We start from the raw sequence: 22,847 nt of genomic DNA on the forward strand, positions 1-22,847 counted from the left end.
TAATTGTGATTTGATAATTTTGTTAATGTAAGTAAAAATAACAACAACAAACTTGTAAGAGATTATAAGCACGTACGTGCTTGCGTAATCATATTATTAGTTTGTTTGATAGAAGTCCTAAAGTTAGTTATAATAAACCAGCGATTTCATTGAACAACAGGTAAGTTTCGTTGATTTACTTTCGTGGATAAAGTAAATTGATTTGGATAACAGCTTTCTCACATTTCTATGGTTATCCATTTGCTGGAATTATTTAGTATTAATTTTTTTACAACACAATTTAAATTGTTTTTAGATGAGATTAAATTTTAGTAATATTATTTTTAAGAAAATTTTATTTCATAATCATATTTTAAATTAATGAATAAATTTTGAAAACAGAATAAAGGATATGCAATAGGAAATACTCCAGAATTAGCAAGAGCCCATAACAGTCATGCAAAGTATGTATTTTGTGTGTTTATAGTTTTAAATTTACATTTTTACACAAGAAAAATTATGTAAACATTTTTCAGTTTTCTTCCGTATTATTGTTTGTATTTTACTGAAAATTATTGTAAATGATTGCTGAATTTCACGTGCATATTTAAAAGTTCATTTCAACTTTAAGAGAATTGTCATTAAATTTTCCCTTATAACTGTTACTGGTAAAATCTATTTCAGATAATGCCAGATTATCATGTTTTTCTGTATTTTAGATCATATTTCTTTTACATTCCTGTTCATGTTGGTTTTAAAAGCAATGACAAGAGGCTTAATTAACTTTTTCACGAAATTTTCTTTTACATATTCTGTTGTGCCTGTGCAATATGTGAAATCTGGAAGTTAAGAACCTAAAACCTTTGAATTATTTCACTCCAGTTATAAACGGCTTAATCAACAACATTCCATACCCGGGAAATTGTTGACCCTCAACTGGCAACGATCGTCCCCTAACTGTCAACAAGCTGTTATTCCCTCGGAGCAGGTAGATCAACTTGCACGATAATTTACAGTTAGCGTCGAACTAGTCGTTTATTTAAATCCCGGGAACATCTATGGCCCTGATTGCGATTCGTTATCGATCACGTGACTGGTTTTCTCATCAAAAACCTATAAAAGACGCTTCCTTCCCCCCCTAAAGAGCTCTCCAATCGTCTCTCGAGTACGACGTGCGCCATCGACCGAACCTAAAGTTTTCTAAAGTTCTAAAGAATTCTATAGTTTAAGTGCCCGTCTACGACAGTCTACAACTCCTTTTACCGGACTCTGTCTGCTACGGACTTGTTAAGAGGTATGAATAAATATTTGTAAACTCTCTCTATCCAGACCCCCTTTTGTATATGAGGGTAGAAGTGTAGTTTCGTTCGTTTCACTTTTAATAAATCTTGTTTTGTTATAAAATGGTGTCTTTCTTGACTGTTGGCTTTGCCTTATCATTGACCCCATTTTTCCTCCTCCTCCACTCGCGTAACACATAACGTGCCGTCGAAGTAGCAGTCATCCTTGACAAGTGAGTCGCCGGAAAGGGAGGTACGACTCCCTCTTACCTTCCCAGGATCTCACAAATATGTTGTATATAGATATTATTATATTATTTTATTTAGTATTTTCATTATCTGCAGAAGACAATTTTAAATTTGTCAAAAGTGCTTGTTATTCTTAATTTTAGATTATAAGCTTATTTAATGCTGACAGACAGTAAAATTTGGTTATTATAGTATATAGATTTTGATCTAAAAATATTCCTAACATTGTATTTTCCAGGAGTATAGTGTGTATCTACTACCTCTATTGGTCTAACAATAAAATAAAATACTGATTATAAAATTTTTACAGTTTTAAATTGCTAAATGGTATATGTAGATTAAAAAGAGTATTAAATCACCCTCTAGAATCTTAGGAGTCCAGTAACAACAATACTTTAATGGATTACTAACGTCTACCTTGGATTTTTAAACTAGTATGATTTGAACGTTGAATGCAAAGAACAATATAAGTTATTTTTAAAAAATTTTGAGAGTATTGTAATTAATTTTACAGTTTTTTATTGTTCAATATGTTGGTTGTGTATGTTCATGTCTGTGTGTAAATGATCACTCCTGTTCCTATCATTGCAAAATTTCACTTCTAAAGAGTGATGGGCAATTTGGCAGTTGTTTACAATAAAATATATATTTTGTTAATATCCTTATTTAAAAGATTTTATTCTTAACTCTTAAATAAATTTATTAATAATTTCTATCATTTTATTGACAAAATATAGACGACAATAATCACAATCAAATAATGTTTTTGTAGAATAAGTTTGACTCAAAGTGAGGAGGGAGAAAAGTTTTGTACAGTACTTTTCATTTTCAAAAAGTTTCAAAACATTTAATTCATTAATTTAATTGTTTTACTTAATAATTTTCTGTTATTATTTAATCTATTATTTATTGGCATTAAAGATATACAACTACACCTTTTGAAATAGGGTTTTTTTTAGTTTAGAATACTGTTATATTTTTTAAATCGTCACTAAGGTTATTATAATCAAAATAAATCATTAGTCTTAACAAACAACAAAACATATATTTAACATACTTTTCATAGCATATGTAAGATAAATTTTATCTTAGAATGGCTATGAAATAGATTTGTATATGTGATTACAACAAAACTAAATGTACTAGCAATAATAATTATGCATTTAGATCAAATTACATTAAAACTAATTAATTTATATGCCTCTATGTCCTTATTTTCAATTTGTTATATATTTTGTCTACGAGGACTTAGTCTATTAATAGGACATATTGCACTGGTGTTATGGCTTTAGCAATTGAGGAAAACCTTATTCAGAGAAAACAATCTCTATTCATCACCTTGTATTATACCTGTACACCCTTTACATACTTTCTTTGTGTTTCAGACTTTCAAGTTTCTCCTCAGCAGGTTTATACAAACATGGTGCTAAAATAAATTTATAAAAATTAAAAAAATATATAACAAATTTTCCCGACAATAATATATGACTTACACTTTCTTTATTGTTATTTACTTCGATATGTAAGTAAACACAGAAGAATTCCTATTACTATGTTAAAAAACATGTATAAAGTTAAAAAACATTTATTAAATATAACATTCTAAAATTCACTTCAATTACCTGGCAAATGACAAATCAATTACTTACAATTTTTTCATCAATATGTAAATAAATACACTGAAAAAATTTGTGAAGACCAGGTTTAACCCAGCCCAAAATCTTTTTTTGTTGTTGTTCAAATCCCCTCGTGGGAAATTGTAGAAAAGGTCGAAATTCAAAGGATGTGCAGCCTTCCACCGTCAAAAAGCACTTCCTTTCTCACCAGATCCAAACTCTTAGTCATGGAGATCGAATCATCAGCGATTCACCAACTATCGCGATTGGTGATCGAAGATAACGTGACCTGTAGTATATAAGGGGGGAAAAGGCTGATAATGGGGTCACTGAAGGTCCGAAGAAGACGCACGTCCCGTCTGATCCGAATCGAGAATCGAGGGCCGAAACCTGAGGACTCCGAAGCCCGCCGACGACGAGCCGCCACAACCGATTCTCCTGCCAACCTCCACAACCGGAGAACGACCAATCCTCCTGCTTATCCATATGATTATTCCTACGATTACAGCCGATACATCCTAGGAAGAGGTATGACCTCTAAATTTGTAAACTCTCTCTCTCCCCCGCGGTTAGGAACCGGATGCATTAGAGTAGATCTATTTTCTGTATTTTGTTTCTCTGTCTAAATAAATCGTTATTTGTTTTCATCGTGGTTCCGTTATTTCGAATATCACCTTTAACTTATCGACAGACCCACACACTTCCACCATTCGACCTGACAAACAACTACCCAATCCCGACAAGTCGAGATATCATAAAAATTTAGCTATCCGCAACAGCGGGGTGGGTCTTGCCGACCTGTTCACCGAAAAAAAGGAGGTACGACTTTGTCCTACCTCCCAGCGTTCCCACAAATTTCATATCTAAATATTACAATACAGAGCTATGCCTTTCAATAGCCTACAATGAATAGCTTCTTCACTTAGTATACGCATTTATGAACTTTTTATTTCACTGCTCCTGTTATCGAGGATACTGTTCCATAATTGGTGGATTTCTCTGCCTAAGTTATTGTTTATTCTGTTGCTTTGTTGTTTTATGTAAATATGTTCATATAACTGTCTTTTATAATTGTTTTTTTTCTTTCTTTCTTTATTTTTATCATATCTAAAACAATTTCACAATTTTCTTTATTACAATGTTCAGCTACTGCCGAATTTGCATAATTACCTTTTATCGCTCTGATGTGTTCCTTTATATGTATTTTTAATTTTCTTCCTGTCTCTCCTATGTATGTTTTTTTTGTCCGCAGCTGCAATCAAATGAATAAACTATATCTTTTTCTTCTATTTTATCCATTTTCTTATTCTCTCTATAATTTAAATATTGTTTGGTTGTATCTGTTTTTTCTGATATTAAGTTTATTTTATACTTTCTTTACTCTTTCAAATAATTTAGGTATACACATTAATTTTACAAACTTTTTCCCTTATCAAATTGTTTTTTCTTTGTGTATTAATATCCATCTTCTGTATCCAATCCTTTAACAGCTTCTTTGGGTAATCATTTAATACGAACATTTTTAATGTTTGTTCTATTTCTATTTGTTAATTTTCTAATTCTGTTGTCCTATTTTTAATTTTTTCTACATACATTTTAAATATATTGAATTTCTGTGTGTTTACTTACATATCGAAGTAAATAACAATAAAGTGTAAGTCATATATTATTGTCGGGAAAATTTGTTATATATCTTTTAAAATTTTTATAAATTTATTTTAGCACCATGTTTTTGTAAACCTTGCTGAGGTCCTGAAGGTCCAAAACACAAAGAAAGTGTGTGAAGTGTGTACAGGTATAATACAAGGAGATCAATAAAGATTGATTGTTTTCTCTATAAGGTTTTCCTCAATTGCTAATGCCATAACACCAGTGCAATACGTCCTATTAATAGGCTAAGTCCTCGTAGACAAAATATATAACAAATACATTGAAACTATTTAGAGAAAGAATTGTGATGTTAAAGAACACAAGTATATATCAAGAGTTTCTTTGTTAATTCTAACTTTGTTACAGACCAGAACCAAGGCACCTGCATGAAAAATCACATGGTGTTTCTACAGGTCGAACGATGGAGGCTTTTCATTTTGTCAGCTATGTTCCCATAAATGGTCGATTGTTTGAACTAGATGGTTTAAAACCTTATCCAATTGATCACGGTGAGTCGTTATGAGAAGTTTGATTAGTAATATTGGTTTATATAAAATCATAAAATATACTTAATACTTAATTTGTTATTAAAAAAAACTAGGAAAGGATTTTCATACGCAAATTGAAAGAAATAGCAAAAAATTCATCTGTTTATACCATTTATTTATTCTAAATTTTTCTAATTTTAGAATGAATTTACATATTTCAATTCAAAGAAAATATGGTGTTGGCCAAATTATTATGAATTTCATCAAAAAGTTAGTTATAACTAATCTCTATTTCATATTATATTAAAGTTTTAGCAAAATTTTTGTGTGTTTATAGGTTAGTTTAAATATTTTATATACATTCTTTCCTTTATTATGGCATGAATTCTGTTTACAATCTCCTTTTTTGTTTTCTTTCTTTTATAACATGATGTGAATATAATAATTTGTCTTTCTAACAATAAAATTACATATATTAATTTCTTAATGTTAAAACTTGGTACAAATAACTACTTTGACAATATTTACAATAAACATTAAACAAACGTGAATATTAGCATTTAAATCTTAAATCTTAAATAAAATTTTAATAAGTTAAAATTCGAAATTACTGTAATAATTTTAACTTGTCATAATATTGGTACAATCGAAACCGTGTTGTTATTTATATTTGGTATACTGGCACAATGAAGTGGCGCTTAATCAACACTGGGTTGTCATAATATTCTTTATTACAAGAATGTAACTATAATTTACTAATAATGCTTGTAATGTTTATTCATATGGTGGAAAAATTAATCAAAATAAGTTAACCTTTTCTTATGTAAATATGAGCATCATTTTCTAAGTGTTATGATAAAATAAATTTTGACTAAAAAGTTATGCATCCATACAGAATTGCTTGATTACTGAAAAAGTAAGCTTGCAGATATGTTGAGACAGTTACGTAAATATTTACAGTTTTAGTTTGATAAGTTAGCATGCCAGATAATGCCACAGAGTGCCTTAAAATTGTTACCCCACTATCCTATAAAAAGCTTGCAGAGGTTTGCTGTGTCAGAATTTTCAGTGTACCTGTTTGGAGATCTTCAAATATCAGGCATACCTTTATGCACAGTCAAAAACATTACACACAGCTGACGAAGTTTGAGAAAGACTCCATCATCAGGCTGAGGGAAACAGGTTGGCTATTTTGTCAAATTGCCTACTGTCTAGGCTGTTCCTACTTGACTGTGAAGTGGTGTTGGGGGGCATACATACATAGTGGGCAAACTCTAGATGCCCTAGATAGACCACCAGGAGAGTTGATTGTCTGATTATGAGACAAGCACTAACAACTGCAATGATGTCTTTGTCCATTTTCCAATGACAAATGGAAGTTTAGCTATAGACACTATCTTTTCCCATATAATTGAAAGGTAACTAGCAGAGGAAAATTAGCATGTGCAGTAATGTGCAGGATAGTTAGAAAAAATTAAATACCTTCTAAAACCGATAACCGGTGCGAACTATTTTTTTAAATGGCGAACGTTTTCATTGCCCCTCCTGGGCTCTTCCTCAGGCCAATTCTGGATTTGATAATCGAACAGCATAAAAAATGGAACGTGTTCCGTAATTTAAACGATCGAGTACGTTGGGCAACCGCGTGCCGTTCCAAATATTTAAATTTTCTTTTATTCCGTTTGGGAACGATGTGCGCCTCCTATGATAAATACGCGTGACGTCAACTGATTTACGGCCTTTCTTCTAATAAAAACTGCCAAGCAGTGGAGAGTTTCCTTTCTTCCTTGAAATTAATACATGTTGTTGTGCGATCGGCTTTATAAATTTCAATTTCCTCCAGAGTTCTCAGATGTTCTTGATGTTGGGTGGTGCGGATCACCTTTGCCTCGTTAAAATTCGGTGTTATATCCTGGTTTGCTGCATACGTTGACAATGCCGTTGTGTATTTATGGCGGGTAATGTCGGATTTATGCTCCTTTATTCTAGTGCATAGTGGGCGTTTAGTGGACCCTATGTACAGTAATTGTTTCTGCCATAGGGTCCACTAAACGCCACTATGCACTAGAATAAAGGAGCATAAATCCGACATTACCCGCCATAAATACACAACGGCATTGTCAACGTATGCAGCAAACCAGGATATAACACCGAATTTTAACGAGGCAAAGGTGATCCGCACCACCCAACATCAAGAACATCTGAGAACTCTGGAGGAAATTGAAATTTATAAAGCCGATCGCACAACAACATGTATTAATTTCAAGGAAGAAAGGAAACTCTCCACTGCTTGGCAGTTTTTATTAGAAGAAAGGCCGTAAATCAGTTGACGTCACGCGTATTTATCATAGGAGGCGCACATCGTTCCCAAACGGAATAAAAGAAAATTTAAATATTTGGAACGGCACGCGGTTGCCCAACGTACTCGATCGTTTAAATTACGGAACACGTTCCATTTTTTATGCTGTTCGATTATCAAATCCAGAATTGGCCTGAGGAAGAGCCCAGGAGGGGCAATGAAAACGTTCGCCATTTAAAAAAATAGTTTGCACCGGTTATCGGTTTTAGAAGGTATTTAATTTTTTCTATTTATACAACCCGGTGTGGGAGAAGTGTTAGAAAAATAATTTCTTACACCAAATAATTCTTTAGTAATGAATCCCAGTTCTGCTTGAGAACAATCAATCACCATATTAGTATGGAAGACCATTGGTGAGTACTTGAATCCTTCCTTTATTGTTGAATGGTACACTGCCCAATCTGTTGGTGTGCTAGTCTGGGGAGAAATTCCATATGACAATTGGTCAGACATTGATGGCACAGTAATAAATTAAGAGAACCTTGCACCCTTATGTATTGCCTTTTATGGCATAGTTACAAATGGCTATTTTCCAGCAAGACAACACTTGGCTCTGCATACTGCTAGTTTTTTAGGAATGTCTCTATTACATCGCCATACTCCCTCAACAAGTTTGATCTTCATACTTGTCACTCATTGAGAATTTCCAGGACCAGATGGATACTATCAATAGCTTTGGTCATTGCAAGCCTGAGAGATGGCAGTTGCAACATTGGTAAGCAAATTTGTTGCAGGGGAGCATGTGTTGTCTGATTGTCTGCATGATTGATTGTATTGCTACACATATCTAGGAAAGAGGAGGTACTAGGTTTTTTTTTTTTTTTTTTTTTAAATTAAGGCATTCTTCCACAGGTAAATTCTCTCTACTACAGTATTGTCACTTTTTACACAGGTCTTTAAGTAAAAAACTGCATAGGATTTTTATACATTTTCTTATAGATTTCAACTTGGTTAAAACGAAAAAAATTCCATTGCGTCAATTTTTTTGTTACACTCAAGTTTTTGTTTGTATTTACTGTAAAATTCCTAGTTAACTTAAAATTTAGTAATTTTTTTTATTTAAAAAATGGCCTTAAAATGAAGACTTCTCACATTAATTCTATCAATTATAGCTGGACTTCGCAATAAATAAATAAAAATGTTAATGGTTGAAGAGAGTAGTGGTAGTGGGAGGTAGGTTAAGTAGTTTTAGCATTAGGAGGAAGGTTGCATGATCGTGTAGAAACAGGTTAAAATTTGATAGTAAGTAATATTACTGGTGAGGTTGAGCATGTTTCGACATGTTATCTGGGATACTGGGAATAAATATAAACAATCTGCTGTTGGATTAGATCATGTTTCAACAAGCTAAATAAGTTCAGTATCTCGCTGGTCATCTAATGCCACACTCAGTTTATATCCAGCATTCGAATGCTACTGTGAAGACCCAAATATAAGTATACCGATATTCAATTTAAATTCTTTATTTTTTTTCCAACCGATTTTCGAAAGTTAGGGTTAAATCAAACACAGAAACAAAAAACAGAAAAACACCTGACAAATTTTCTTGTAAAAATTAATCATAAACCTTCGTTCGCACAGTAATACTTCCTTGTAGAAGATGAGTTAACTGTTGAAAAATAATTATATCATGTAATTCACCATTGGTCAAAAAGGACTTCCACCCTTGACGTGCATCATGAAATCTCGAACCCGAGATCCCAAAATATAAGGAAAACGAACGATGACGCAAGAGAGAAAAAAGGTTTCGACAACTGTCAAGTGTGCGTGTGCGTGTGCGTGCGTGCCGTGGATTATCGTCTCCCGCCGTTGAAGCCGTCCATCCCATCCACCCGAATCTTTCGATTTGAACTTCAGTCAATTTGACTCTTATATTTAAACGAACTATTGTTCTTCGGACTTTGTCAACAATCTCAGGATTACTAAGGTATTTATACTACTCGCAATGTTTTGTAAACTCTCTCTCTCCAGTCAATCGAGACGCGGTTTAATAATTCGATTCGATAATATAAATAATACTTCCAATTATGTTAATTGATGTATTTCATATCAATCCCAAAATAAACGGGTATTTTTATTTAACTATAGAAGAGTGTGCATTATCATCATCAGGCATCCCACGATTCCGAAAATAACGCGTATCTATCCACGAGAAATTTGATAGATTGGTGTCAGTTCCTGATGTGAACAGGATCCTACGATCCTCATCCGTAAATAAACATTGACCGCTTGATCCCTAGTCATCCTTTTGACAAACAAGGTCGGACCTCAAGGTCTTGTGCCGTTAAGAGGTAGAGAAGGTAAGAATCATCTTCCATCTCCTACCCTCGGTTAACCTCACACTACTGTGCTTGTATTTTTATTTCTGGAATATAGCTCGGAGAGGTTGTGTAATTTCTTCTGACAGCTTCTGTTATGTTTGTGGTGAATACACAGTGAAAAGTCAACAAAGAGACATAAGTGAGTTTGTGAAGAGAGTTTATTTTGCATATTTCAAGTTGAAACTTGGAGATCAAGACAAAGCATGGGCTTTGCATAAGGTATGCAGAAGATGCGAGGAAGATCTTCCTTTGTGGTTTAAGAGTAAGAAAAACTCATTTTATTTTGGCATTCCTTCGATATGGCGTGAACAGAAAAATCACACAACTGACTACTACTTCTGTTCGGTAGATGTTAAAGGATTTAATACAAAAAATAAAAAGAAAATATTTTACCCAAACCTTGACTCGGCTATTCGTCCAGTGTCCCATGGTTCTGAAATACCAGTTCCACAGCCACCTTCTAATTTAGATGACATCCTGAGTGAGTCAAAGGACTCGGACGCGTTAGCTTCCCAGGGATTCTAGCTCAGATTTTTCTGTTGACCAAGGACCTCGACTTTTTTCTCAGAGTGAGAACGACTTAGTAAGAGACTTGGGTCTTTCAAAAGATGCAGCCAAATTGCTAGGATCAAGACTAAAAAACAAAAACCTGCTATCATCTGGGACCTCATTTTCGTGGTACAGGCATTGAGAGAGAGAGAATTTACTCAGTTTTTCTCCAAAGAGGGAAATCTGGTTTATTGTAATGATGTTCATGGGCTCATGAAGTGCATTGAAATAGAATATGATTCATCAGAATGGCACATATTCATTGATTTATCTAAAACTAGCCTCAAAGCAGTCTTGCTGCATAATGGAAATGTATTTGCATCTATTCCTATAGGACACTCGGTTCATATGGGAGAAAATTATACTACCTTGGCTACGATTCTTGAGAAAATCAAATATCAAGAGCATCAATGGATGGTTTGTGGAGATTTCAAAATACTAACCATGTTGTTGGGTCAGCAGGGAGGTTATACAAAATATCCTTGCTTTCTTTGTTTACAGGATAATAAAGAGACAGCTGCACTGGACAAAAACTGACTGTCACCACAAGACAGTTTAACCCCTGGAGAGAGAAACGTCATCAATACAACATTGGTTCCCCAGAAAAAGTGTTATTACCAACTCTTCATATCATATCATATATTATATTGGGGCTCATAAAGCAGTTTGTCAAATCACTGCCAAGAGATGGGGATTATTTCAGATACCTGTATTCCAAGTTTCCAAAACTGTCTGAAGCCAAGTTAAAAGAGGGAGTTTTCACTGGCCCTGACATAAGAAAACTTTTATCTGATCCCCTTTTTTTGGAAACAATGGGAGAAAAGGAAAAAGAAGCATGGGACTCTTTCAAGAATGTAGTGCATAAGATTTTGGGGAATACTAAGGACCCTGACTACAAAACCATTGTACAACACATGCTGGCAGCATAGAAGCTCAAGGATGCAAGATGAGCTTAAAAGTTCATTTCTTACATTCTCAAATTGACTATTTTCCTGAAAACTTGGGAAGCCTACAGTGAAGAACAGGGTGAAAGATTTCACCAGGATATCTGCGATATTAAGAGACGTTACCAAGGAAAATGGGATGTCAATATGTTAGCTGACTACTGTTGGATGCTCAATTGAGAAACCAGAGAAGGAAATTGGAAATGATTTCAGAGAAGCATCAAAGAGAAGAAGAAAGGTTTCATAAGAAAAAAGAGTAGACCTAAAATTGTATATAAATATCAGAAACAATTTTTTGATTGGTTGTAAGAAAATGTAATATATTTAGTTCGTTGTAATAAATAAGAATTTTTATCAAAAATTTGTTTTTATTTTGCAAAAAACCTATACGTGATGGGATGTTACGAAAGTCATTTTTAAAATCTCCGATCTTTAAAACATATAATTCAGCAAAAATATCCCATGCAGCTGGAAAAAAAAATTTTTGCAGACCTGTGTTATCAGTGTCATTACACTTGCACTAGTAAAGTTTTATTTGATTCTAATGCTTGGTGTATAAATAAAGCTTTTAGCAGACAGAAACAATTTGTACAAATGGAAAAATGGTAGAAAAAATAAATGTAAACTCACGCTAAAGTTGTATATTCTTCTGATAAATATCACTGAGTTCAGCGTTAAAGTAAAATTTTCTTTATGCTGCAAGCACTTTCAACGAAGTTATGTTCATCGTCCTCAGGCGAAAAACGGAGCATATGCAACGATGGAGACAAAATCAGCGCATTAGAAAAATCGGGAGTTTACGCAGTGCCGTTAGAAAATCCAACAACAGGAGCAATAGAGAAGTACATAGGGGCAACAACAAGAATGCTCGCCTGCCGTATTGCGGAACACCAGGATGATATAAATAAAGGAAGACAAACAACAGAGTTGGCCAGAAAAGTTCTGCAACAAGATTATACTCCGCTATGGTCGGAAACAGTGCTCCTCAAGAGCTGCAACAATAGAAAGATTACATTCATCTGGGAAGCGCTCCTCACAATAACATCAGAGGCATGCAACATCCCCACCCTGGAATTGCCCGAAATATGGGTTACTCTTTATAAGCGCCTAAACACCCAAGCATGCCAACAGTCGCACACTTAGCGCGCTTGTTTTTCAACGCATGTACCGTCAGTCGCGCCGATTTAAAATCTCTTTCGAACCGGCGAAGTTACCAAACGCTAAAAATCTATTTTTAAAATTTTGCCAACGAAACTTTTTCCGTTGTCTGCTTGGAACGCTCCGCACGTGCCACTTTCAAATTTGTTCTTTTCTTTTTCTTTTTCGCCTGAGGACGACGAACATAACTTCGTCGAAAGTGCTTGCAGCATAAAGAAAATTTTACTTTAACGCTGAACTCAGTGATATTTATCAGAAGAATGGAAAAATGGTTTTAATGTAATCAAAAATCAACAAAAATACATTTTAGAATTTTACTTCAAAGGAATTATTTAAGAAATTTATATTTAATTTAGTGTTATTTAGTAACCTTTAAGTCAATAATTGAACTTCTTTCAATAAAGTTATCTGATGAAAAATGTTTTCTAAATTTAATAATGAACTTGAAATTAATATAATTCTCCGTTTTAAATAGATTTTATGTTTGGAAGTTAAGTAAGCTTTTGTAATTACATTTATCTGTTATTTTGAAATTGAAAAGTGTCTGAAAATGCATACATAGCTTTTTAATAGCTATGGAACTCTCATGCTCGAGTTTTATTTTGTGGAATCCTAGGCAATAATGTCTTAAGAATGTATGATAAAAGGTAAGGCTTGCAAAGGTGTTTACCTCTGTAGAAGCCTTGAAGAATGTAATATGGTAGCCTATGGTATTCAAATTGTGTTCTGAAGAACACAATTTGAATACCATTCTTATTACAGTATATAGAATAGATTTTGTATTTTATCTTCAGATTGTATACAATTTGATGTTATAAAATCAATATTGTATGGATTTGTTTGTTTACACTAGGTATCAGTTCATTACAGCTACGTAATATAGCTAAATACGATTTTGCCCATTATGAGCATGCCTGCTTTTTGAATTCGTTCTTATCAAATTTATCTAAAAACAATGTTTTATTTTGATTTAAAAATTATCCAGATTAAGAAAAATTAATAATAATAAAAGATATTAAAGAACTTATAAATTGCTAAGTAATGGTGTTTAAACTTTGGAATAATCTTAGAAACTTTATTTAAAACTTGTAATTAGAAAAAATCATTTAAAATTCAAGTTGAAAAATTGAAAGAGTCAAAACTTGTATCTAAAAATGAAATGATTTTATATAAAAATATAAACACATTACAATAACGCACCAACAACTGCCATAAATCATCGGGCAATATAATTTGGCAATAATAATTATAATTACTAATAAATTTGTTCCTAGAGGGAGGCGTTAGGTGCCATCCTGTATTATAATTATTAAATTTAATATGAGATGGCACCTAACACTTTCCTCTAGTAGTAATTTATAATTATTATTGCCAAATTATAGCCTGATGATTTACGGCAGTTGACGATGATGTGTTATTGAAATGATTTTGAGAATGAAAAGAAAAGTTTTTGAAAGTATTTAATTAGAAAGTAAGATGTGTCACATAAATATAAAGACACTAATAGATTTTTGTATAAAGTCATTTACACCGAAAATTTTACAAAAATAATTTATTTTCCGCTTGATGGAACTTCCATAAATGCACATATAAAAAATGATAACCATTTATTGAGACAGAAAAAGATATATGACAATTTTAAAGAATTACAATCAATTCGACTGTCCCAAAAATATGTAGGTATATATAACAAAATTAACTGAAACAATTTATGACATATTAATAAATTATATTTAACAATAACCTAATATCCAATGAAGTTTCCATTGGCTAAAATAACTGTAAATGGGACAGATCAATATTAATATTATGCACATGCACGCTTATACATATCTGGCATAGACAAAAACATTGCACCAGGCCAATCTAGATTGAAATGCTCAGTGCAAACGGGGTATAACATTGTTGTGCAGCAGCATAATTTTTTTTTCTTTTTGTTCAAGAGTGTAGGGAGAAAAATGGATTGCTGATAATATTTACTATTTTTATTTCAATGATATTTTAATCACTTAACCTATATTTTGGGTTAAGTGGTAACAAAATAATTAATTTCTCTCGAAGAAAACTTTGATAATTTTTCTTCTTGCTTAGATATACTGAAAAAGCCATTTTTGAATCATACAAACAGCAAAAACAAGGTAAAGAAGTAATGCACAAATGCAGTATAAAACAAGAATGTGATAAAAATGCTGTGATAAAAATCAAACAGTGCTAAATATTTGTATATGCTAGATTTTCTGTCCTGTTAATGAGAGTTTCTACTTTTTACATGCACATAATTTCACTTTGTGAGATTAATATCACTACTGTTCTCATGTCTGCATTACAGTAGCCTTATATAGCTATACTAGAGGAATTAGCATTCAAATTATTACTTCTGTTTATTATTTAGTTTAACATACAGGAAGAGGAATTTATATTAATTTATTTTAATAAGTTGTTTGTTTATAAATATTTCAGGACCCTGGGCAGAAGGAGAAGATTGGACAGAAAAATTTGGCAGAGTTATTACAGAAAGACTCGGTATTGCTACTGGAGGTGGTGAATCATTCCATGATGTCAGATTTAATCTAATGGCTGTAGTTCCTGACCGCAGAATTGCATATGAACAGAAACTTCGCATATTGAAAACAAATAGGCAGATTGTATTGGAAGCTTTGCAGCAGGTATTTATATCAGTAAGAAATTTAAGTAACATATTATCTATATCTATATCTATACTAATATATAAAGAGGTAACTAAGTTTGGTTGTAACAGGTAATCTCCGAAACTACTCATTCGATTTCAAAAATTCTTTCACCAATATTTAGAATGGACCTTCAGGGTGGACATAGGCTATATATTATTCCGTTAAACATTCATATAAATTAAAAGATAACATCTAGGATTAAGGCTTTTATGTCCAACAGATGGCGCTAACTCCGACGACCTAAGTTTGCTTTTCTGTGAGGATGAACTAAAGCAGATCATCTTCTATCTATCTATATAAATAGAAATGTAATGTTCATCTGTTCCTACCGATTCCTTTGAAATTTTGACATAACGTTGCATTTGAATAAACACAAGTTTTTACATAATATACATGTCGAAATTCCCCACCCACCGGGGGAGATAGATGGGATTAAGGCTTACCATGAAGAACTCTGCTTCTATTATACTATTTTAGATGCGGTTTTTTGCGTTTTAATAGGGTACGTCAACAGAGTATACATTAAAGAGGTATTTTTCGATATTTCCCCGCGGGGAGTGGGACAGGAATAAGACTTACCATGAAGAACTCGGCTTCTATTTATACTATTTTAGATGTGTTTTTTTTTTTTTGTTTTTGATTGCATTTTAATAGGGTTCGTCAAGAGAATGTACACTAAGAAGGGATTTTTTAAAATTCCCTCCACGGGGGAAGTTTTATACATTTATAATAGATACATTTTAAGCCACGACAACGCGTGGCCGGGTCCGCTAGTTGAATATAAATTTATATAATAGACCACCATTTACATGTCTCTCGAGGGTCCAGACCAAAAAGACTTTAATGATTTATTATCAAAATTTAAGTCAAAGATATGTCAGAATTAATAGTTTTTATAACAGATTTATGTTGTTACAGCTAATGTGAATGTTATGTATATCTTTTAATTTTACATTTTTCATTATGCAAAACAGTAATATCCTCTACTACTATCTTCACACATTATAGAGATTAAACAGAATCTAACATTTTTGATCTAGTCCATAGATCATCTTAAGGATTCAGACTTTTAAAGTCAGATGATCTGCCAAATTATTGGGCTATAATAAGGCTAAAATAATAATTAGATATGAAGTAATTTGTCCAGAAGTAAGTGATTAAGCTACCATCTTGTGATAATTTTAATAATTATAATAAGTAAATGAATTTTAATTTAGAATTTCTGGAAGAAAAACTCTGCCTGTAACTGCAATGTATCGGCATGGTTAACAGAAGTTGCGGGTTTGAGTCCCACCCTGGGTTGATTCTTTTCTTCTATTCGGGTCTATGGAGTTGTTTATATACTGTATTCACTCACATATAAGATGAGGTTTTCATTCATTTTCATTGATTCAAAAACCTAGGTTGTCCTATACACATAAGCAAAACATTCTTTCATTTTTGCAATAATTTCTGTGAACTGTGTATAATTTATGCCCCCATTATAGCAGGGTGTTATCGAGATCAAGGTGAATGTTGCTTTCAAACAGACAGTTTGAAAGTAGCTTTGAGGAAAGGAATGACCAGTTGCTATTTCTGATTCATCAAATACCAGTCTACAGTCTATTGTAAGTTGGCACCTGCTGTAAACAAACTAAGACACATCCCCTTTGTTTATTGGTTTAAACCTACGTCCATCAATTAGAAACTGCATTGCATCTCATTTGTCCACAGAAAATAGTTCTTAGCAATAATTATAAATGTAGTTATTTCATATTTGTTAAATTATTATTTTTAATGAATATTAACACATTCTGGATCATTAAAAATAGACTTTTTTTGGTCATGCATATGATAATATTTTGGTTTTGTTTTCCATTCATCGCGTATTAAGGCAAACATGGTTGTTTGCCTTAATATGTGCATTTAATAATAATTTATTTGTGCTTAAACGAAATAAAATCAGAATTGTATTAATAAATCTAAGTTTCTTTATTTTGATCTTTAAAGTCACACCTCGTCCTATATGCGAGTAAATACAGTATATATATATATATATGTGTGTGTGTGTGTGTTAAGGACTAAGTGATTAATATGGGCATTATAAAGAATGCCTGGTCATTATCAATAAAGACAAATAATATCGGGTATTGTAATAAATTTTATGTTCTTCATCATAATTTATCACCTTGACTGGTCAATATGAATACTGCTAACATCTGTCGGGTAAAGTGATGATAATGATATTTTGAAGAATGATAATTTAACAAAATATTAAATTTTTTAACACCATATATGAAAATGACATTCCAAAAGTTTCCTATAAGTTGATTTTTATGACAAAATTATATTATTTTTGTTAATAATTAAATTAATGTTAACAAAAAGTATTAATACATTTAATAATACTTTTAAAAAATATTCCAGTTTGTAAGTGAAATTTTTTCTAATTATTTTGTTGAATGCTATGTGCAAAGTAATTGCCAAAGTTAATAAATAGAATCATTATTAAAATAAATTATGTAGTGTGTGTAGATTAATAGAGAGTTTAATGTAATAACTATACCTACATTAATACAAACCACATAATATGAGCAAGATTTTCTTAAAATATTTTGAAATAATTCACAAAAATAAATAATTCGTAATGAAAAAAGTAAACTTTTTTGAAAATCAAATTGCCCAAGGGAAATGTAGCTTTATACATAATGTCTGGTCAATTTAATAAATGAATCGATATTTATCAGGCTGCGCACCTATTTTAGTCATTATTTATGATGTCGGAGCATTATGAATAATGACCTATTAATCACTTGGTCCATAACATATACACAAACAACTCCACAAACCAAATTCTAAATCTGGTATATACATATACAGGGTGGGCCAGCGAAAACGAAACGGCAGAGTGTTCGTGTTCGTCCAAGCAAAGCGCTCGGACAGGTCGATTTTACTCTCGAGGGGACATATTTTGCAATAAAGTTTTTGCGATTCTGAATACAACAGACAACAAAAAATTTTAAAAACTCGTTTACTTTGTATTAACTAAACAAGCATTTATTTCGAAAAAAATGTTTGTTTAGTTAATATTCAGAATCGCAAAAACTTTATTGCAAAAGATGTCCCCTCAAGAGTAAAATCGACCTGTCCAAGTGCTTTGCTTGGACGAACACGAACACTCTGCCGTTTCGTTTTCGCTGGCCCACCCTGTATACCAAACTTAGAATGAAATCATTTGAAATTTAAGTTAAGAATTTTAATTTTCAGAATTTTAACTTTTGAATGATTCTATTCTAAAAGTTTGAACCTGAAGATGGTTTATGAACTAGATCAAAAACATTAGATTCTAATCAGTCTCTTGCCTTTGTGGCATATGAATGTATAGTAGTTGAAGTACATTAGTCATTGTATGATCATAGTAGTAATATCTTACAATACACTTCAAAAAAGTAAGTTATAGCATTTAAGTAGACATAATTCACATAACTGACTAACAGCAACAGGGTTTGGTCTCCTTGGGGAAAACCTGGAATGATAGAAAAATTTAGGGAATATCAAAAATGTCAAAAACTTGGAATAATAATAATTTTTTTTAAAAACCTGAAATTTTCAGGAAAAATAATTTTTTACTTGAATTATAAAAAATCTAGTGGATAAACCACAGTACCCAGGGGATAAGGCATTGAATAGAAAAGTTAATTTTGAATTAAAAATTGTCATTTAAAGATATATGAAGAATTACTTGTCATGTGAATTACATGAAATATATTTGCACTTTCAACACCAACTACAAAAATGTGTTACAGAATTCTCTTTGAATACCACATTTTAGGTGGTAATTTCAATAGAACCCAGGTGCTAATTAAGAAAGGAATAAATGAGGTACAACTTTGGAGCCACTGACAATTTTGTAATAACTTTTATATAACTATTCTTATCATCCAGTGATAAGCAATATAAAAGTTATTACAAAACTATCAGTAAATACTTACAAAGTGCAGAAAATTTAACACACTTTATCAGAGTAATTCATTCTTCTGTAAACTACATATATAGATGACTCATTGGTGAACCTGACACTGAATTGTTGTAAAAAATTTCTTATTGATTCCTCATACAAAATGATAGGGAAATTTCAGAATTTTGGAACTTGATATCTCTAGAACAAATCATTGAATCTGAAAACAAAAACCTTATTGCAATAACTACCCCTATCTATCGTTGCTTAATTCATTCAAATCTGCTGAGAAATCGAGTTCAGTTAACAAAAATCTCTTTATCATAACACACATTATATATATATATATATGTGTGTGTGTGTGTGTGTGTTTTTGTATGTATTTATAAAACATACTGTAGAGGAAAATTTTATTTTCAAGGAAATAAATGCTGTTTTAAGATAAGTTTCAAATTTTGTTTTGTAATAATAACATTTCATTTAGTTTCCCTGCTTTTCAAACATTGGCCATTTGGAGTTAAGGTATGTTCTTAATAATTTATTTAAGAAAATAGAAGTTGAAAATTTTTAGATTTAGTACTCTGTTAACAAAATTAATTTTGATATCTATATATCTAAAATAATAGTCATGAATTGTTATGTATTTTGAGATGATGATTTATCACAAATTAATAAGGAAGTCAAAATACAAAAATTGTATTTTGAGATATCGATTTTAATATTAACATATGTAAAGTTTACATATGTTTATATTAAAATGGGCTTTTTTTTATTTTATTTTCATATTTTTCAAAATACAAATACAAATTTTTTTAAAAAACAATTTCATTTTATTTTTTAGAAAATACTCATTAAATTCTTTGTTATAATTAATATATTAGTATTCTATACAAAGCAAAATATTTGTTGTACAATCAGTTTTTTTAGAAAATTCAAAAAATTTATTATTTTTGTGTTGCTCTCTGAAGAAATGGAGAACTGGAAGTTGATATACACATTACTTATACTGTAAATACAAACATTACCATTAATATCATCAACAACTAACAGGTGGCTCGTAAAGCTGTTATGTGGTGCCCATAAAACTGACAATAGTGACATATTTCAACATATTTTTTCAATAATTGTTAAATACTGTGCTGTTTAAAAGCCTTGCACTAGTTACAAAACATGGACTAGCCAGTTACAAGAACTGGTTAGTTCTCATGAATGTCTTCTGTATTCACGTCAGTGGTAGTGAGTTAAGATATATAATGTATTTCATCATCATTAATGGTTTTTTAATCTAATTTTCTAACATTTTGTGTTTTCTTATAACACAGCTTGGTTTGATAATTTTTGCAGAGTAGAGTAGATGGAAAGTTATACGTATAGGCCCCCACCACTTCAAAAGTTTTGTGCTATGAGGCCCTTGAGTCTAAAGAAGTTGGCCATTGCTGATTTGTATGATTGGACAGATTTTAATCATATAGAATCATATTACTAAATTGATAATGATATAGCAAATATAATCATTATCTAAGTCTGTATTATTGAATTCTGCTTTACTCATTAGTTTCATGCTTCATGTTTATGAATGTTTTAACTCCACATAATAAAAATATACTGAATATTATTTGTTGTGTGTTTGTATTTATTTATTTTTATTACATTATTAAAAAATTATAAAACATATTGTAAAAAATATTTCTATACATAGCTTGTCAAATTAACTCATCCTGAACTCACTTCTGATGACCATGCCGTATATATGGCTGCAGTGAAGAAGAGCAAAGGAAAAACTAATAGTGACCAACAAAATACTCAATCAAATCAGTTATTAAGGTATATTTAACTATAAAATCTGCATACTGTGTAAAAACGTAAGAATACTTTTCAACTTTTAAGCATTGCATTTATTTTAGTGGAACTTCCCAGAAATCTGTAACTTCAAGTCATAGTACATCAATTGCAAATGCTTCATTTCCAAAACTTCCACCAGCATTAGATAGCCATAATTATGCTAAAAGTCCACTAATGGAAGGAGTAGATCCTACTGGAGTTCAACCAAGATATGAGGATTACAGTGGATCGGATTATTCAGATGAAGATAGAAATTCTCCTGGACATCGTAGAAACAAGCAAAAAAGTACAGGAAATGGATCTGTTTTATCTTCTACAGAGGAAACGCCAGAGCAAAAAACATCAGAATCTCAACAAAATCAGTCAGAAAATTCTAATTCACAATCTTCCAAAGAAGAATGTGAAATAGAACAGACAACAATGGAACCATTAACAATAAATACTTCAACAGATTTTATGAAACCTCTCACAATACAAACAAAATTCCAACCTTCTCCGACTCCCAGTGCATCTAGTACTGACACATCATCGGAAGCTGGAAGTGCATTTAATTCTCCTGTTCGATCGGTTCAATATAATTTTACTCAAGGTAGCCCAAACTCTGCTGGGAAAAATGTTAAAGCACTTGAGAATACTCTGTTGGAAGATGTTCGTGACATTAAGAAGTTTGTCGTCATTAGAGTAACATCCAGTAATGGTGTAAGTACAACAGAAGAAGCTAAAATTAGTAAATCTACAAATAGTGAAGTTAAAATTTCTGAAAGTAAACCAGAATCTCAGCCATCCGATGCGAACAAAACTATTGCATTAGATAATGAAATCCCACCTAAAAAACCATGCTTAGAAGAAAGTAATGTAACAAATCAAGAGAAAGATAGTTCTATAAAAGATTCTGCATGCAATGCTGATCATTCATCTAACGATAGCTATGAAGAGAAAGCAAATAATACAGATAATATTTATACATCTCTTTCGTCTGACGAATCAAAGAATAGCCATAAAATAGGGATTTCGAAACATCCACATCTTGTTGAACCACATAAATTTGCTCCTAAGGTATTTTATTAAACATGTTTTTGCACTTATAATGATTTAGCATATAATATTTGTTCAAAAAATTTAAAAGTAAAGATTTTTGAAATGTTTTATTTTTTATAGGACTTACTGGCCCTTTTGAAAACTGTTGAAAGTGAAATTTCTGTGTGTGAAAGTAATCTTCGTGATGAAACCGAGAAGCGAAAGAAGTATAAAGTAAGTTTCATTTGGATGTATTTAATATAGTCCGATCATGCAAATACTTGCAAGGAATAAACTCAGCAATGTGTAATTGGTCATATTTGCCACTTCTTGGCTATGCATCACAGTAAACATTTAAATTTTGAACATTTATTTACTTTAGACTCAAGAAATAACATTTGAAACTATTAATACTAGAATGGCTGCAGAGTAATTTTTGACCTCTATAATGAATAGTTGAGACATTTAATAAAATGTATAATTTTTTATAAGTGCTTGTGCTGCCACCAAAGGGTAAATTGTAATGTTTTGCATGCCAAGGCAGGGGAGAAGCCTCCAAATAAAGGTTGACTCTGCCATGAAATTGTTATTTCCTGCTGGTGTTCAAAGGGACTAAAAGAAGAAGGATACTTTTAAAGTTCATCCACAGGAAACTTTTTGTAATTTTTCCAACTTTTTAATAGTTGAGACAGTTTAATTCAAATAAATTTAAAATATTATATTGATATGACAGTTTACATAATTTTTTGTTTAAATAAAATGTATGTA

The 22,847-nt window shown here is 31.7% G+C and overlaps 1 protein-coding gene across 2 annotated transcripts in view; it reads left to right on the plus strand.

Annotated features, from left to right (window-relative positions):
• Positions 1–22,847, plus strand: part of caly (ubiquitin carboxyl-terminal hydrolase calypso) — a 59,104-nt gene that overhangs the window by 34,654 nt on the left and 1,603 nt on the right. The window contains exons 5-10 of one of the 2 annotated variants that reach the window (XM_067269868.1): positions 382–443; positions 5,141–5,283; positions 15,054–15,271; positions 20,920–21,044; positions 21,125–22,118; positions 22,221–22,313. In XM_067269868.1, the coding sequence (XP_067125969.1) occupies positions 382–443; positions 5,141–5,283; positions 15,054–15,271; positions 20,920–21,044; positions 21,125–22,118; positions 22,221–22,313 (1,635 nt within the window). The remainder of the gene's footprint in view (positions 1–381; positions 444–5,140; positions 5,284–15,053; positions 15,272–20,919; positions 21,045–21,124; positions 22,119–22,220; positions 22,314–22,847) is intronic. The other variant, XM_067269869.1, reaches the window with a different exon arrangement.

This window comes from Centruroides vittatus, unplaced genomic scaffold (assembly GCF_030686945.1).
Source record: "Centruroides vittatus isolate TY-2023 unplaced genomic scaffold, ASM3068694v2 contig_359, whole genome shotgun sequence".
Lineage (NCBI taxonomy): Eukaryota > Metazoa > Arthropoda > Arachnida > Scorpiones > Buthidae > Centruroides > Centruroides vittatus.